General features: G+C 47.2%; 1 protein-coding gene across 6 annotated transcripts in view; it reads right to left on the bottom strand.

The window, feature by feature from the left end:
- Nucleotides 1-17,954, bottom strand: part of COL6A3 (collagen type VI alpha 3 chain) — a 92,476-nt gene that overhangs the window by 39,894 nt on the left and 34,628 nt on the right. For 4 of the 6 annotated variants that reach the window (XM_033229777.1, XM_033229782.1, XM_033229778.1 and 1 more), the window contains 8 exons: nucleotides 15,878-16,477; nucleotides 14,011-14,583; nucleotides 11,687-12,295; nucleotides 9,005-9,610; nucleotides 5,220-5,834; nucleotides 3,363-3,962; nucleotides 2,062-2,399; nucleotides 680-758 (listed from right to left, as the gene is read on the bottom strand). In XM_033229777.1, coding sequence (XP_033085668.1) covers nucleotides 680-758; nucleotides 2,062-2,399; nucleotides 3,363-3,962; nucleotides 5,220-5,834; nucleotides 9,005-9,610; nucleotides 11,687-12,295; nucleotides 14,011-14,583; nucleotides 15,878-16,477 — 4,020 coding nt within the window. The remainder of the gene's footprint in view (nucleotides 1-679; nucleotides 759-2,061; nucleotides 2,400-3,362; nucleotides 3,963-5,219; nucleotides 5,835-9,004; nucleotides 9,611-11,686; nucleotides 12,296-14,010; nucleotides 14,584-15,877; nucleotides 16,478-17,954) is intronic. The other 2 variants (XM_033229780.1, XM_033229783.1) reach the window with 1 other exon arrangement.

Raw genomic sequence — 17,954 nt, 5'->3', positions numbered from 1 at the left:
GAGTTCTCTGTAATACGAGTATGCTGTGGGAAGAACTGAAATACTAACACCTCCAAAATCAGATAACAGCAGCCTCATCTCCACTGCTTGGGAAAAGTAAGCTAATAAATAGAACGTTCTTGGGATAAACTGCGCCTCTGTAATGGCATCCACTTTCTGATAGTCAGTGCTACCAAATACCAAAGCAAGGGAACAGTCAAATATCACATCTGATAATAGGCGTGGCTGCTTTCCGGTCACCTTATGTTTGGTACATCATTGCTTACATTATTTTCTTTGTATTATTTAGGTGTATTGTTATTAAATGTTGAACTGTGATAACTGCAAACCAAAAATTGAGCAATGTATTTTTGTTAGTAATTAATTCCTAGTTTATATGATGAAGATAAATGAATTAATATTTCCAGATCATTTGCAAACACATCATGCTTTCGGAACATTCTACTACCTGAACAGCCACAACACAGCAGTAAAGTTGTCTAAGTACAGAAGGAATTTTTGTTAGCTCCATCCCACAGCTCCAAGCAGGTGATGAAGGGCCATGATGCTGGGAAGAAGAGTCTCCCAAGACGCGCTGCTCCCTCAGGGCACTGCCTTAGCAGAGAGGTTCTCTCCAGCAGAGCAGCACACCTTGCCTCACAAGGGTTTACTTCTCATGATTAAAAGCCTTGGCACCTACCTTCTTGGCGGAGGTCCTCAGATGCTCTGTGTAAATCAGCCAGATCTCCATCTGCTCCATCAGTAAAATGAATGACCACCTGAAGATAAGAGAGCTGTCAAACCCCATGCAGCCGAAAAAGGACTGCTGATAGAAAACTGCTGACTGTTGCAGACTGCTAATAGAAAACTGAGAGATCAGTTGTCTCAAACCCTTCATTTTACACTTAAGGAAACTGAGGGCCCAAGTTGAGGAGTGATTACCCATGTTCACAGGCCTTTGATGTTACACTTAAAATGGAGAAGTATATTTGAGTGCTTAATTTATTTTTTAAAAAGACAAGCAGCAATGACAATAAAAGCAATTTATCTCATTCTCATATTTCTAAGATGTAGTTTCTGCAAGTAATGTGCATGTGTGCATGCATGTGTGTGTGCATGTGTGTGGGTGTGTATGTGTGCCTGTGTGTGGGTGTGTATGTGTGCCTGTGTGTGGGTGCATTGTATATGCATGTGTGTGCATGCATGTTTGTGTGCATGTGTGTGTGCGTGTGTGTGCATGTGTGGTTGTGTGGGTATGCATGTGTGTGGGTGCATGTGTGTGCATGCATGTGTGGGAGTGCATGTGTGGGAGTGCATGTGTGTGCATGTGTGTGCATGTGTCATGGGCTAAATTGTGTCCCCTCAAAATTTGTATGTTAAGTCCTAACCCCCAATACCATAAGAATGGGACTGTATTTGGAGATACGGTCTTTAAAAGAGGTAATTAAGGTTAATGAGGTCATTAGCGTGGACCCTAATCTAGTATGACTGATGTCCTTTTAGAAGAGGAGATTAGGACACAGACATGCACAGAGAGAAGGTCATGTGGAGACACAGGGAGAAGACCCCTGCCTACAAGCCAAGCAGAGAGGACTCAGGAGAAACAGCCCTGCCAACATCTCGAGGATGTCAAGCCTCCAAGACCGTGAGAAAATACATGTCTGTTGCAAGCCAGGCTGTAGTACTTCATGATGATCCCTAGCAAACTCACATGGTGTGTGTGTCTACACAATATATATTTGTATATGTACACACATGCATGCATGCACACATACACACAGAGAAATGAAAGTGGAGAACATACCTGACTGGACTCTAATTAAACGTAAATCCATCACAAATTCAACTCATTCAAGTTAAACTACTGATTTCTAGGATCTTTTTAGAGCTTAAGTAAGACTACCAAAATGACGAAGACAGTACATGACATTGGATCAGTTAATAAGTAAGGAATTTTCCATATAGGCACCAACAACCCAGTTAAACATGAAGAGGATTTAACTTGGGGGAAGGGGCTTCCTCCTTTCCAGTAAAAATCTGGAAATTGCCCAGGGAGCACCCAAACCAAGGGGCCCCACGGACCTTCACACTGTCTGGCGAGGACTGTCTGAACTTGTTCTGATAGACTTTCAGTGTGTCCGCCGTGAGGACATAGGGGTGCTGGCTGCGCATGTTCCGGAACTTCTCGAGCATCTCTGGCTGGTACTCGTCAAAGTCGAAGGCCTCCACCGGGCCCGAGGGCGTGTTGGCCACCACTGACACACGCACGGTGGGCGAGCGGCCGCCGCTGCAGCTGACCCTGTGCATCTGGCTGATTCTGTTCAAGATGGCGTCCACCTTGGACTCTAAGCCCTTCTGGGCCACAAATACATTCTGGTCTCTAGAACCGTCAAACCCCAGAATCACATCCAGATTACAAGCTGGAAAGGAGAAACGCAGGTGATGAGTTCTCAGCTGGGGCTGAGGAGATGAACTCTACTTATACCAGCAACAGGGACAACCCAGGCAGAGGACCAGGGCGTCGCACTCAAGTGCAAAATGAGATCCTGTGTGTGTGAGCTTTGAGAAGCAATTCGATCCACCCCCTCACAGACAGAAATGAGGGTGGCTGTTAGGTGCCAAATGGTAAGCTGTTTTTTAAAGTTGAGTTTTTTGGTATTGTTAATTTTTTTTTTTTTTTTTTTTTTTTTTTGAGGCGGAGTCTCGCTCTGTCGCCCGGACTGGAGTGCAGTGGCCGGATCTCAGCTCACTGCAAGCTCCGCCTCCCAGGTTTACGCCATTCTCCTGCCTCAGCCTCCCGAGTAGCTGGGACTACAGGCGCCCGCCACCTCGCCCGGCTAGTTTTTTTGTATTTTTAGTAGAGACGGGGTTTCACCGTGTTAGCCAGGATGGTCTCGATCTCCTGACCTCGTGATCCGCCCGTCTCGGCCTCCCAAAGTGCTGGGATTACAGGCTTGAGCCACCGCGCCCGGCCTTGGTATTGTTAATTAACTTTGGAGTGACAATACACCATCAGTGTTTAGATGCATCCCAAGGTTGTGCTTTAGATTAAAAGCACTTGAAAATCAAATACTCTGATCTCAAATACTTGATCTATAAATAGAAACAGGAATCAATAAATCTGAATTGTTTGAGGGACTAAAGAATAGGGGAGAAAAGTAAACCTTACAAAAGCAAAATACAATAGACTTCTGCTCTTATCTTGGAGGAACACCCTAGGTAGTGGTGAGGTGGGTGTCAGGACCAGTCCCATTAGGTATAAGTAAATGTATGAAGCAAACAAATGCCTAAGGACTCCAGAAGTCAGCGCCAGGGACCAGACAGCTAAAGAGGCACCAACATCAATAGGAAAGGATGGAAAATATGCATATAATGGGAGTTACCTTTGGCAACGTCAGTCACACCAGGGCACAGGGTTTCGTGCATCGCATCATGCAAAGTTTCTAAAACTTGCTCGCTCAGTTCGGACAGCTCCTGGACATTGCCCACACGGAATGCTGTGGCGCTGTTGGATGCTATCTTTCCGACCTCCTCCGAGTCGATATTCCTCACTCCAACTGCAAACACTTTGACCCCCCTCTGGGTGAGGGCCAGGCTCACATCCTGTGCATCTTCCACCGACTTTCCTCCCGTGATCACAAAGGCAATCTGAGGGACCCGCTGGTCCAGGCGGCTGCCTGCCTCAGGCACGAAATGGTTCACCCGCAGGTGCTCAAGGCCCACCTTGGTGTTGGCATGTCTTCCCCCTTTGTAGACCACTTTGTTGATGGCATCGATAATCTGCCTCTTGGTGGAGAAGTCCTTCAGGAAGAATTCATCAGTGGGGTCAGAGTTGTACTGGACCACCCCCACTTGGATAGAGTCACCATCTTCATAAACTGTGTCCACGATTTCAGACACAAAACGAAGCACTTCCTGAAAACTGTCCCTTCTGAAGTTGATGGAACCATCCAACAGGAATACAATGTCTGCTTTCTTCTTCTCTAGAAGTGATTAAAGTGAAAATAAGAAGAGATTGGGTCTCCAGATCCAAAGGTAAAATTAAGTAACTGAAATAAGACATTCCTAATAATTTATTCACAGTGAAACCTTAACTCAAATCCATGCCTCTTTAGTCTGTAGTTCCTGAATTTGCAGCTCCCAAACATGCTAAATATAAGAAGATGAATGATAAATCCTCTAAAAAAGGAAAGGAGAAAGATTATTTGATGTCACACTCTGTGAAAACTCAGTGACAGAGAATTTCAGTTATCCCGTGCAAAATACCATTGTGACAAGAATTCAATAGGGACCTGGCTTTGACATCTGTGATCTCAGGTGTTTTAGGAAATGCCACTAGAAGCTTCCTTTGTGGTCAAGAATCTTAAACGGTGCCTGGAAGTGAAGAGAGGTGTGTTAGGGGCAAGGCAAGGAAGGACTGGGAGAAATAGATTGGAAAATAGGAAGAGATCCCATTAAACTTTGGAGGATGGTCTGAGAGCTTTTTGGGAGCTGGCTGAATATCAGTGAGGTTGAGGGTAATCTCTTGATTATAATCAAGCAATTAAAACTGGAGTAGAGAGGAGGAAGTATGAGAGACAGCATGAGGGATGTGAAATGTGCCATGGGCAGCCTGATGGGGAGCAGTGAGCTAGGGAAACAGGCATATGGCTCCCCCTTGAAGAACCAACCCTAATGGTTTGCTTCAGATGTCTACACGGCAATTGTCTGGAGGAGGGGCAAAGAAAAATATGGGCTGGTGGAGAGATCCACTTTGCTCTTGCAGCCCCAAAGCTGAGAACCAGGAGCACGGGGTAGAAGCTGAGGTGGACGGCTGCAAGTCTTCCAGGGAGGTATTCCCTGATGGTCCCACCAGGCCAAGGAATGAGGGAACCCAGACGATGGTAGGCATCTGGCCACTGGGCATGGGCCAACTTCAAAGTCATGTTCAGTGGGGCATGGACTGGCTGATTTCAAAGATGCCATCCTATTCTGAGACCCAATGAGTTTGTAATTAACTCAGTGCAACACTACAGAACCTTTCAATGGGGCTATAATTAATCTCAGGAGTGATGGAAGATCAATAATATGCTTCCTTCTGCAATTTCAATGGAACTACTTTTCCAGTATTTAATTTCTAATATTATCTGCAGAAACAACCCAGAGAGAAGAAAATTATTTAAAAATGACTACTGAATTTTTTTAATTAGAAAAAAAATGTTGATGTCACATTCTGCAGTCATGGGTCACACAGCATGTACCTGGCCGTGAAGGAGAAGGGGTGTCAACCCCTGGAGGTGCAGGCGTGGCCGCAGAGGGTCCAAATGAGTTCATGATTCTTTCTTCTATGTTGGGAAGCTCTCTGAACTCTCGCACTGTGAAGACCAGTCTGGGGTCATTGGTGATGGTCTGCAGCTCTGCTCTGTCGATGTTCCGGTCTCCTACTCCTAAACTCACAATCCCTGAGGAACGGATCACCTGGGCAAACCTGGACACGTCATCCTGGGATTTTCCACCCAGGACCAGGACCAAGTGTTGGGGCACCCCGTCTTCTATGCGACTCCCCGCAGACTTAACAAAGAGGTTTCTTGCCACAAATTCGAGAGCCTTGCCAGTGTTCAGTGGGGACCCCCCTCTGAGCCTCAGGCGCCGTATGGCGTCCAGCACCGGGGCCTGGGATCTGTAGGTCTTCAGGTAGAATTCTGGGAAGACATCATTGCTGAACTGTACAACCCCAACTCTCACTTTACTGGGGCCAATGTTGAGTCTTCGAACAATCCTGCTAACAAAGTCTCGAATATGTGCAAAGCCGTCTGGCCTAACGCCCTCAGAGCTGTCGATCAGAAAGACGATGTCTGCAGCATCACTCTCAACTGCTGCAGATCAAAGAAGAAAAAGGGAAACGTTCAGTGTGTAAGTAGCCCTCACCTGGGTTTGGTGTGCACCTTGCACCATAATCTTTTTTTTTTTTTTTTTTTTTTTTTTTGAGACGGAGTCTCACTCTGTCGCCGGGGCTGGAGTGCAGTGGCCGGATCTCAGCTCACTGCACGCTCCGCCTCCCGGTTCACGCCATTCTCCTGCCTCAGCCTCCCGAGTAGCTGGGACTACAGGCGCCCGCCACCTCGCCCGGCTAGTTTTTTTTTGTATTTTTTAGCAGAGACGGGGTTTCACAGTGTTAGCCAGGATGGTCTCGATCTCTTGACCTCGTGATCCACCCGTCTCGGCCTCCCAAAGTGCTGGGATTACAGGCTTGAGCCACCGCGCCCGGCCTGCACCATAATCTTAATCAACCTTAAAATTATATCCCAAGACGCATGTGTTGTTTGTATCTTGGGCTTTTTGAAATTAGCTGTTAAAAATTGGACCTTGGCCGGGCGCGGTGGCTCAAGCCTGTAATCCCAGCACTTTGGGAGGCCGAGACAGGCGGATCACGAGGTCAGGAGATTGAGACCATCCTGGCTAACACGGTGAAACCCCGTCTCTACTAAAAATACGAAAAACTAGCCGGGCGAGGTGGCGGGCGCCTGTGGTCCCAGCTACTCGGGAGGCTGAGGCAGGAGAATGGCGTAAACCCGGGAGGCGGAGCTTGCAGTGAGCTGAGATCCGGCCACTGCACTCCAGACCGGGCGACAGAGCAAGACTCCGTCTCAAAAAAAAAAAAAAAAAAAAAAATTGGACCTTTTACACCAAAGCAATTTCTGCTTCTTGAAATATTTGAAGTTATCCAAAACGTGTCTTTCTGAATTTACTCTATTTAAATTTTGGCATTGTGGTCTGGGTTACTACTGATTTCTAAAATGTAAGCAGATTTTAGAAATCAATCCTGGGCTACCATAATCTACAGAATCATGAACTGTTGCTACCAGAAGAGACCAAGGACACTGGGGTCTACATCTTTGTTGCACAAGAAGAGAAACAGCTGAAGCCATAGGTCCTTGCCTTGTCGAAAGCTATCACTCAGCAAGCGAGATCCCTGCGGAGCCCAACGCCAGCCCAGCGTGCTGCCCAGGCTCAGCCCATGGGAGCAGGGCACACATAACACAGTGCTATATCCAAGAGGTCACATATATGCTCCCCAGGCATTTGCATCCTCGTATTTCCTTTTTGCTCACACATCTCTAGCATTTATACAAAGTTTTTATTTTTCACTATTATTCCTTCTATTTCCTTTTCTTTCTTTCTTTTTTTTTTTTTTTTTTTTCCTGAGACAAGGCTCTTTCTATCTCCCAGGCTGGAGTGCGGTTGCACAATCACAGCTCACTGCAGCCTTGACCCCCCAGACTCAGGTGATCCTCCCTCCTCATCCTCCAGCTAGCTGGAACTACAGACATGCACCACCATGCCCATGCCATTATTTTTAAAATTTCATTTAAAAAATTTTTTTTATTATTTTTTGAGATGGGGGTCTCACTATGTTTCCCAAGCTGGTCTTGAACTCCTGGACCCAAGTGATCCTCCTGCCTCAGCCTCCCAAATTGCTGGAATTATAGGCATGAGCCACCGTGCCCAGCTTCCCCCACCCACCCTGACTAATTTTCTTTACATTAGTGCATTTTTTTAATATTTTTTTTTTTGAGATAGAGTCTCACTCTATCGCCCAGGCTGGAGTACAGTGGTATGATCTAGGCTCACTGCAACCTCCACCTCCCAGGTTCAAGGGATTCTTCTGCCTCAGCCTCCCAAGTAGCTGGGACTAGAGATGTGTGCCACCATGCCCAGCTAATTTTTGTATTTCGAGTTGAGATGGGGTTTCACCATACTGGCCAGGTTGGTCTCGAACTCCTGGCCTCGTTAACAGCCTGCCTCAGCCTCCCAAAGTGCTGGGATTACAGGCATGAGCTACCACGCCCAGCCTAGTGCATTTTTAACGATAAATTAATCAAAAGATCCTGAGAAAGATGAGCCACATTTTCCTGTTAGTTAGAATTTTAGGTACTCCTCAGATGCCATTTTATTAAACTTGTATGTTGCCACTCCACACATTTCAACCTGCCCTTTGCCTCATACACAATTGGGCTATTTACAGTGTAAATGCAGCACAGTGGAAGCTGAGCAGCTCCTGTGATGGAAATGTTTACTCTAAGAAAGAGAGAATCAGCCCCGCATTAGGGAGCTGGTCCAGCACACATGGCCTTGGGGTTCTCCTGTAGAGCACACATGATCTCACAGAACCCCCACGATAGACAAGTCCACTGTGTGATCATGACAGGGCAAGATGAAAATGAGAACACATTGTAACCCTATCTGAACACAGACAAAAAGAAAAACATGGTGCAAACCACAAAAAGGACAAAAACACCCCCTATCCTGGTTAATAAGAGTGACTGCTCTTCTCAATCTATACCGGGCCATCCTGCTTCTAGATGAGACTTAAGATACAGCTACACAATCACCTCCGCATCTTGACAACATCCAATCCAGGCCAAAGTTCCATTTCTTTAAACTTTCCACAAAATGACCTGCCACTAGCTCAAGTCTCCCCAGTGCTTCCCGCCACCCTCCTATGGAGATGTCCCACGCTTCGCCACGGTATGCATTCTCCCTGGATTCCGTGAGCAATAGACCCAACCTGCTCAATCACAGGTGTGTCCTGGTAGGGGCTGGCTGGTGGGCATGAAGAACATAACGGTGCCAGGTGCAGTGGCTCATGCCTGTAATCCCAGCACTTTGGGAGGCTGCAGCAGGTGGATCACCTGAGCTCAGGGGCTCGAGACCAGCCTGGCCAACATAGCAAAACCCCATCTCCACAAAAAATACAAAACTTAGCCGGGCGTGGTGGTATGCACCTGTAGTCCTAGCTACTCAGGAGGCTGAAGTGGGAGGTTGACCTGAGCCCAGAAGGCAGAGGTTGCAATGAGTTATGATCATGCCACTGCACTCCAGCCTGGGCAACAAAGCCAGACCCTGTCACAAAGTAAAAAACCATAAAGGTAAAGGCACACAACCTTTATTTTAATTTAATTTATTTTGAGTACCATGGCCTTTGAGCCTGTTATTTTTCATATGGAAAATAATCCAAGGAGAACTTCCGACACCCACATCTTACCTGGAGGCGGATAGCGAGTGCTGGCTAGGAGCTGCTGGATCTGCTCTGAGGTCAGGGTCGTGATGGGTGTCAGCAGTTTCTGCTCCAAGCTGGGCAGCTCCCTGAAGGTGCTCACCGAGAACACATATTCGGGGCTCAGTGAGATCTTCACCAGCTCCTCCTGGTCTGCGTTTCTGGCAATCGTCAAAGGGGCCACGCCAAACTGCTTGAGTTCCACCGCCGGGTCATCCACCTCATCGTCAGACTTTCCAGACGAGATGAGGACCAGGAACTGTGGGACGCCCTCTTCGATGCGGCTCCCCAGGGGCCTCTTGAAGATGTTCCTGGACACGTACTCCAGGGCACTGCCCACGTTGCTCTGCCGCCCTCCCTTGGGCCTCAGCCGCTGCACCGCGTTCTGCACTTCGTCCTTGCTGGAATGCGCGTTCAGCAGGAACTCCACCTTGGGGTCATCGCTGAACTGGATGACGGCCACCCGGGTGGTGTCAAAGCCCACATCCAGGTAGTCAACCAGCCTCTCTATGAGGGTGCGGATGTGCTGGAACTCAGGCCCGGCACTTTGGGAACCATCGATGAGAAAGACCACGTCCCTCTTGCCGCCAACACCTGCAAAACAAATGTGAGCGTGGCTTCACCTTCATCGTCACCAAATTCTTAGCATTCATGAACCACTACCCAGTTTGTCATGAAGTCACAGGCAGGGGATCCTAACACCAACCAACACTGTTAAAAGTCCAAGAAGTGGGAGTCCTGGGTGTTTCAGTGTTTACATGTCAGAGAGAAGGGGAGCAAAGGATGAAAAACCCGAGGGAGGCAGAAACCAGAAGAGCTGCATCAGGACTAGTGAGGATGGTGCTTTGGAAGGAGGGGAACTGCACTGCAGCAGGTGCTGCTCAACCTGAGGGTCGGCCACTGGTCTTCACCGGAGGCAGGGACCTTGTCAGATAGAGTGACCTCAACTGGAGCACTTGGGGGAGGAGCAAGGATGAATGACAAAGGAGGGTGGGCTCAGAGAGGATGAGAGGAAAGGAACTTTAGAGTATAGATAAGTCTTTAGAAGGAGACAAGTGCTGCTGACAGGGGAAGTAGAGCATCAGAGAGGGTGTTTATGAGAAAAGAAGCAATGCATGTTATCATGCATGTAACCATCCAGTACAGTGGAGAAAGGGTGGCACAAGAGCAAGAAAGGGAACTGCAGATGGTGCCACTGAGCAGGTGAGAGGAAAGGGAGCAGAGGAAGCGGAGATAGGCCACCCACGGAACCGTGGGACGACGTGGCCGGGGACAGCTCTCTTCAGGTTTACTTGCATTTTCTTGGAGAAATGGGGCTCGAGATTACCAGCTGAGAGTCAGCTGGGTCAGGAGAGGTGTGAGAGAAGCCTCCAAATAGGAGAAGAGGGAAAGAGGGAAGCCGTTCTGGAGCGAAGGAGAGTGAGTGGGCGAAAAGCCACAGGGTTGTGGAAATGTACGTTCCTGACGACAGAAGCTGCACCCGCACTGTGACAATATTCCCAAAGTCCATTCTCAGCAACCTGGGGCTAAGACACAGCATAACAGAGGCCTCCTGCAGGCAGATACATTTTGGAAATGTTGCATTTCCTGTCTTGTGTTGGAGACACACAAAGCACGTTAATTAGGGAGAAAGAACATCTCTTTCACTTTGTTTATCCCACTGTTGCCCAAATTTATCTGATCACAAATGCTTAGGAGCACCCCACAGAAACCTAGTGGGCCACACTGCTCTCTGCCCCGGACACCAGCGAGGAGAAACCAAGTCCCTCTCAGTTGCACCCAAATAGTCATCCTCACCACCCTCATCACCCACTGTATCCTGCGGTGATTTCCTTTCACTTGCTTTTACTCTTTCCTCCGCTCCTCCCACCTTTCCTTCTTTTCTCTCCTCTTGGAAGGGCAGGCGAGTGAGTGGGTACAAGGGAGCAAGGCCGCATCTGCCTCCTTCGCCACTGTGAGCTCCCCCCCACCTGAGTACCCTGGGAGAGTGGCCCTTGGAGGGCATTTATCGAGAGGTGGATATATCTTCCCTCCTTCCTTCTCAGCACCAGGGCTCCCACCATTTTTTAGTTTATTGTACCAGGCCTACAAAGAGGGAACAGGAAGAAGGAAATAGAACAAACTATGGTCATAAGAGCCAAGTGGTCTTCCTGCCAGTTAAGACACTTGCTTCTCAGCACCAAGCAAAGTCAAAATCGTCTTCACCCCTTAGCTCTGGAGATACCAATATTTCAGAGTCTATGTCCCAGCTTGCAGAGTGTCTCTGGTCAGACTCCTCCTGCCTCACAGAAGGCTGCTGCCAAACCTACCAGGGGAACTCAGGACTGATATGGAACAGGCATTATCAGTTAGATGGCCCCTCCCTTCAGATATCCAGACAGAAGCCTTCATGCAAAATTAAGGAGTCTGAACTCCAAGCTGCATATATGTCCCTTTTGGAAAATTTAATTTGCCCTAAAACATGAATCTTAGCATCTCCCACCTTGAACCTCTGCCATTTCTGTCCATCGAGGCCAAAAAGGGCATGTGGGTTCCTAAATGTTCCTGTAATTTTAGTTTTCACTTCATATGGCAGGAAAAGCAAAATTGAAAATACCTTGTGGCCCACAGTCCAGACAAGTAGCCCCAGACAATGACACGGAGTGAGGACGCAAAGAATTCCCTACGTACCTGGGCTCGGCAGAGGCTGCAACACCGGCTGCAGCCTGCTCAGCTCCTCGCGGGTGAGCTGCGTCACTCTGTCAGAGATGACCTGTTGGACGGTCCCCAGCTGGCGAAAGGTGGGAATGGCCACGGCAAAGTCCGGAATGAAGGAGATGGTCTGCATCTCTGTGATGTCAGCGTTCCCGATGCCAATGCCGATGGGCACAGCCCCGCCCCTCTTCAGGACCACGGAGGGGTTCCGCACATCATCCCCAGACCTTTCGGCTGTGAGGACGATCAGCAGCTGGGGCACGCCTTCTGTTATCCTGCTTCCCGCAGAGCTGACCAGGATGTTCCTCAGGACAAACTCCAGGGCAGCCCCGGTGTTGGGGATCGGCCCTCCCAGCAGGGTCAGCTGGCGGATGGCGTTGATGACGTCCTGCTGGGTCATGTATGAATTCAGGTAGAACTCGGGCCTGGTCCGGTCGCTGTACTGCACCACGGCCACGCGGACCCGGTCCTGGCCCACCTCCAGGCTCTCCACCACTCTCTGGACGAACTCTTTCAACAGAGGGAAGCCGCTCCTGACGCCCTCAGAGCCGTCAAGCAGAAACACCACATCCTTTTCGCCTGAAACTGGGAGGAGGACAGCCTGGTAACTCACACAGGCTTCATATCAGTGAGGTGGGAACAACTTCATATCAGCGAGGTGGGCTGTACAACAACGCCCCAAGGATATCCGAGTCCAATCTCTGAACTTGAGAAAAGGACTTTGCAGATGTGCTTCAGTGCAGGATTTGGGGATGGGGGAATGACCCTGGAATTAGCCAGGTGGGCCCAATGGAATCAATCACAAGTGTCCTTATAAGACAGGGTAAGAGGCTCAGAGTCAGAGAGAAGATGTAAGGATGGAAACAGAGGTCAGAGAGAAGAGAAGGTGCCAAACTGCTGGCACTGAGGATGGAGGACGGGGCCAGGAGGCAAGGAATGCAGGCGGCCCCTGGAGGCTGGAAAAGGTGAGCAGATGGAGAATCCCTTAGAACCTGCAGAAAGAACACAGCCTGTTGACACCTTGTTTTTAGCTTAGCAACACTGGTTTCCAATTTCCAATCTTCAAAACTGTCAGATAATAAGTTTTTGGGGGGGGAGTGGGGGCATGTGTGAACAGAGTTTTGCTCTTGTCATCAAGGCTGGAGTGCAGTGGCACAATCTCAGCTCACTGCAACCTCTGCCTTCTGGGTTCAAGTGATTCTCCTGCCTCAGCCTCCAGAGTAGCTGGGATTATAGGCACCCGCCACCAAGCCCAGCTAATTTTTGTATTTTTGGTAGAGATGGGGTTTCACCATGTTGGTCAGGCTGGTCTCCAACCCCTGACCTCAGGTAAGGGCCCTCCTCAGCCTCCCAGAGTGCTGGGATTATAGGTGTGAGCCACTGTGCCCGGCCTGTTTTGTTTTTAGCCACTAAATTTGTGTTACTTTGTTATAACAGCAATGGAAAACTAAAAAATAATACACCAATATAGGGACCCCTTTTATTTTTGAACTTTTCAGTGCTTGAAGAGTATTGCTAGCTTTCAAAGGTGTATTCAAGAAAAAACTTGGGATGGGAGGAGAGATATGGGATGGCAGCACCTGCACAGCCACTAGCATTTTATCGATGGGAGGTTTCAAGTGAGTTGCTCTAAGTCACAAGTGGGTTAATGGGAGGAAATGGAACCCACATGTCAGAGTTACCATCCCAAGCCAATGGCCAATGGGCCCAGTAGTCAAAGGAGAGGCTCTGGAGTCTCCGGTTTTAATCAAAAGGCGTATAGGGGAAGTTAGTCTCTTCACTGCATTTTTATCACCGAATGAAAGTGGTTAAATGAAAAGTCATGACAGTGTGAATTAGCAGTTGTGGGATTTTAATGCAGAGTTTATGATGGAAATTTATCTGCCTCTTCCTCTTTAAGGATTAATAATTAATCCTTTAATTTTTAATGAATGTAATGAAGGACTGATAACAATATAACCATATGATATGGCTTTTATTATGTGTACAGTAAAAACTGTTTCTAAAAAAGGATTTTAACCACTGATATCTAAATCTTTGTAACATGTCTTACTATGAAATAATCTAATGCCCTTAAAAATACTCACCCTGATTCTCCTGCGAGAGCAGCTAGAGAATCAAAGTAAGGACAGAATTCTCATATTCTTTTGTTCCTGCTGAAACCAGCAGGTGATTAATTTTCCACCTTTCCTGTAAACTCAAGGAGGGCTTCTATCTGAGGACCAGTGGCCAGCAGCCTACCCTCAACTCATGCATTAGAGAACAAAGTGGCAGAAGCAACTAGCATTTCTCTACCGTACCTGGTGCTGGCGCTCCATTGTGCACTGATTTTAAGAGATTCACGATCTGTGGTTGAAGATCTCCAATCTTGGGAAGCGACTCCGCAGCCAGGATAAACGCTGGAGACAGCACAATCTGCTCTAACTCAGCAGGGTCCGCATTCTTGGCTTGGAAGATGAAAGGCACAACCCCACTCTGCTTCAGGTTACTTGCTGGCCCATCCACACGGTCAGATGACCTTCCCGCGACCAGCAGCACCAGGAACTGAAGCACTCCATCCTCGATCCGGCTGCCAGCAGACTTCACAAAAATGTACCTCTGTGCATAGTCCAGAGCGTAGCCCAGGTTGAGGGCTTTGCCCGTCTTGATCTTCATTCTCTTCACAAGATTCAGGATCTCAGGCTTACTCTGATGCTCATCGAAACGGGACTCCACCTTGACATCGTCACTGTACTGAGCCACCGCAATTCGGGTCCCTTCTGGCTTCACATCAAGCTCATCGATAATCTTGTAGAGAAAGTCACGGACAACAGGGAACTGGCCCACAAGATTGGCTGAGCCATCAAAGAGGAACAGAATGTCTCGCTTGCTCTCTGCAATGAAGGTAGGTTAGGATACAATGAGGGACAAGAGCATAACAGGCACCAAAGTGACTTCAGCCCAGCACCTTTTGACAATGGGAGTTAGCATAACTCATCTGATGACCACTGTGCCAGTAAGAGAAGAGAAAACCCAAATTCATACCACTTGTCTTGAAAATGTCCTATTTCAAAGCAGTGCATATTTGCACAAAACTAGTGACTAAATCAGCCTATCCCATCTAGCATCATACTTCTTCAAGAAAGCAAGCCAGGGAAAAGCCCCACTGGGTTCTGTTCTTACATCAGGTGGCAATCACTCCAGGAAAACAGATAGCATTTTCAAACTGTTACAAATAAAAGTATTGAAAACATGGCACTTAATATACTTTTGCTTAAAAAATTGATCTCAATCTCTAGGAAAAAAAGCGGGGGGCTGATATGAGTCAACCACTCAAAGATAACTGGGTTGCCACGAATCTGCTGTAATTGAATGATCAGATCATTACATTTGAGGTTACGAGCCAAGACCCACAATAGTGCCCATTATTGCTGTGTGGGTCAGGCTGTTTGCCAGTGCTTCCCAATCTGTTGTAATGAGACAACAGGAAACACAGATGACAGGCCCTATGGTGCCACAACGTGTCATGTAAATATCATTCTCAGTTCAAACAATTCTTAGAACTGTTTTGATTAGGTTTCAATGGGTTTAGTCTTGCCACTCATCTGTGTGATGTTAGCAGACTGGTAGATCTAATACAACCATATCTTACCACCATAATAATCTGCAATAATAGTAATAAGTTAGACTTCCCCTAGAAACCATTTTACGATTGCGTGAAGATGCACCCTTTGTGTGTTTTATAACAAATAATTTTCTAGATACAGCAGATGTTGAACATTTAAAAATCATGTAAAAATAACAATTTCAATGTTTAAATAATCCCAAGGCATATTCATGTAAGAAAAATGTCTCTCTCTGTCTCTCTCTACCCCATGGCCCCCAACTCTGGATTCGAACTCCAGAATCCTCACAGTCATTAGAGGAAAAAAATCCTTCTGAATAAAGGGTGAGGCAAAATGGACAGAATATAAGCTGGATGTTCTAGACTTTCCTTCGTGAACACCCTTTAGACAGAGTCCAACCTTGCTGGTACAGTGTCTCAAGTCCCCATTCAAACTATTTCAATGGAAGAGAGACAATTGTCTTTCTACAGTCCACAATGCTCTTGAGTTCAGACTGGCCAACTACCCACCAGGGTGGTGCCTGAGGAAGAAGAGGGAGTTCCCGGCAACAGGGGAGGTTTACCTGGCTGGGCGAGTGGTACTTCCTCCACACCTCCACTAACATATGTGGTTAGGGGCTGAATCAGCTGCTGAGGCAAAGCTGGCAGGGAGCTGAAATCATCCATGAGATACACCAGGCTTGGGTTAAAAGCAATCTGCTCAAGCTCTGCCTTACTCGCCTGGCTAGCTCCCACACAAAAGGTCAGGATGCCCGCGCGTGTCAAGGCATTGGCAGCTTGCAAATAGGAGTCCTCAGACTGCCCAGCTGTGAGCAGAAGCAGGAGCTGCGGCACGTGTTCACGGATCCTGCTGCCGCCAGCTTCCGTGAAATGGTTGGCATGGACATAGCTTAGGGCTGAGCCTGTGTTCAGACCAGAACCTCCCTGGAGCTGCAGCTGCCTCAGGTGACCAAGGATATCTGACTTGGTCTGGTATGTGTTTAAAGAGAACTCCGTTACAGGAGTGTCACTAAATTGCACTAAACCAACACGAATATTGTCATTTCCAACATCAAGGCTGTTAACTAGGTTCATTACAAAGTCGCGCACATAAGGGAAATTGGTTTTTCCAACGTTGGTTGATCCATCCAAAAGGAAGATGATATCCCTTTTGTTTGCGTGAACTGCAGTGAAGCACAGAAAACAAAGTGAGACATAGACAACCACGGAGAGTTTTATCATGTGTGCCTACAACACGTGCACACATGCCAACATTTAGAACACAGAGAGAGTCAGTGTGGCAAAGCATGCCCGTCTTGTAAAATATGGCAGATGGCTGCATATTTTCCTCTGGTGGTGGCTGGTGTTTGTGAGACATATTGGTAGCCAAGTTTACAAAACCAAGTTGGCTCGAAGAGAGCTGCAACATCAAAGTTAGAATGTTTACAAACAACAAAAATGATCAGAATCCTTGAAACAAAACACTCCTTCCCTAAAAATGAATTCTATGAAGGTGCTGCATCATTCCACATCACTCATCCCAGACAAGTTTAAGTGTGCCTGGCTAGGTCCTCTGGGGCTCACCTCTACCCACTAACAGAGGGTCTTCCATCCATAGCTCAGAAGCAGTTAGCCCTCACTAACCCGGGAACATGAGTTCCTTAAGGCTAAAAAAAAAAAAGAAACAAAAGTAGTCTGGTCTCATATTGAAGTCTTCTTCAGACTTCCCTGTTTGTCCTTCTCTACTGGGACTCTTCTATTAGGAAGTCACAGTCTTGCTAGGTAATCATCCAACAAGGGAATTCCCCCAAAGTGAGATGATGGGACCATAAATACACAGTAAAATAGAAAGAGACAATTTGCTAGACTTGGCCAAAGTTATACACATCAAGAATAAAAAGTATAATTCTCAAAATAGCATATTTGACCCAACACATTTAGCATGTGCCTTTAAAATTTTATATTTTTATTTCTTCCCTGATGTCCTACTATAATTTAGACCTCACAACTAATTGTATCCTAGGTTAAGTTGAACTTTGGCTATGAAAGTGTTGATTAAAAGTTTTAAGAACATTTTTAGAAGAGAGAGAGAAAGAGATGGATTTAGAAGACCAGGGAGTGTGAAGAGAAAGCATGCATCCAGGCAGCATGGGTCATGCATCGGCCAATCCTCTAGTCATCGAGTCTGCAAGGAGGGAAAGCGTCATTCTGTGATACTCATCTTCTCTTCATTAAGGATGGTGAATTGTATTTCTTCAACTCATTAGCTCATATATCTGTATAATATCTTTAAAAATAACTCTCCACTGACAATCATATTAAATGAGGGATTTGAAGAACCACTAGGTTTGAACTCTGCACTTATCCATTCAATATGCTTTCCCATTGAGGGTAATCCCTTAATGAGAGAGAAGAGAGGGATTAAAAACTGAGGACACGGTGCCCTAAACAGCTCAGACTGAGGCTGTTTAGAAGTAGATGGTCAACTCAGGAAAGGAAGGCTACATCCCGGTGGTGGGGAGGAGGCTGAACAGAAATCACCAGTAGAAACAGAAGAACACAGGGATCTGACAAGCAATAAGAATTGAGATGTGACCTCCTCGGCCAGCAGCTTCAAAGACAGGTGGCCCCATGGTCCTACGGTTTAAATCATACGGTTCT

This window comes from Trachypithecus francoisi, unplaced genomic scaffold (genome assembly GCF_009764315.1).
Source record: "Trachypithecus francoisi isolate TF-2019V2 unplaced genomic scaffold, Tfra_2.0 Lachesis_group13, whole genome shotgun sequence".
In the NCBI taxonomy this organism is placed as follows: Eukaryota; Metazoa; Chordata; class Mammalia; order Primates; family Cercopithecidae; genus Trachypithecus; species Trachypithecus francoisi.
Note: the sequence above shows the minus strand (reverse complement) of the source record. Positions and strands in the feature narration are given on the sequence as shown.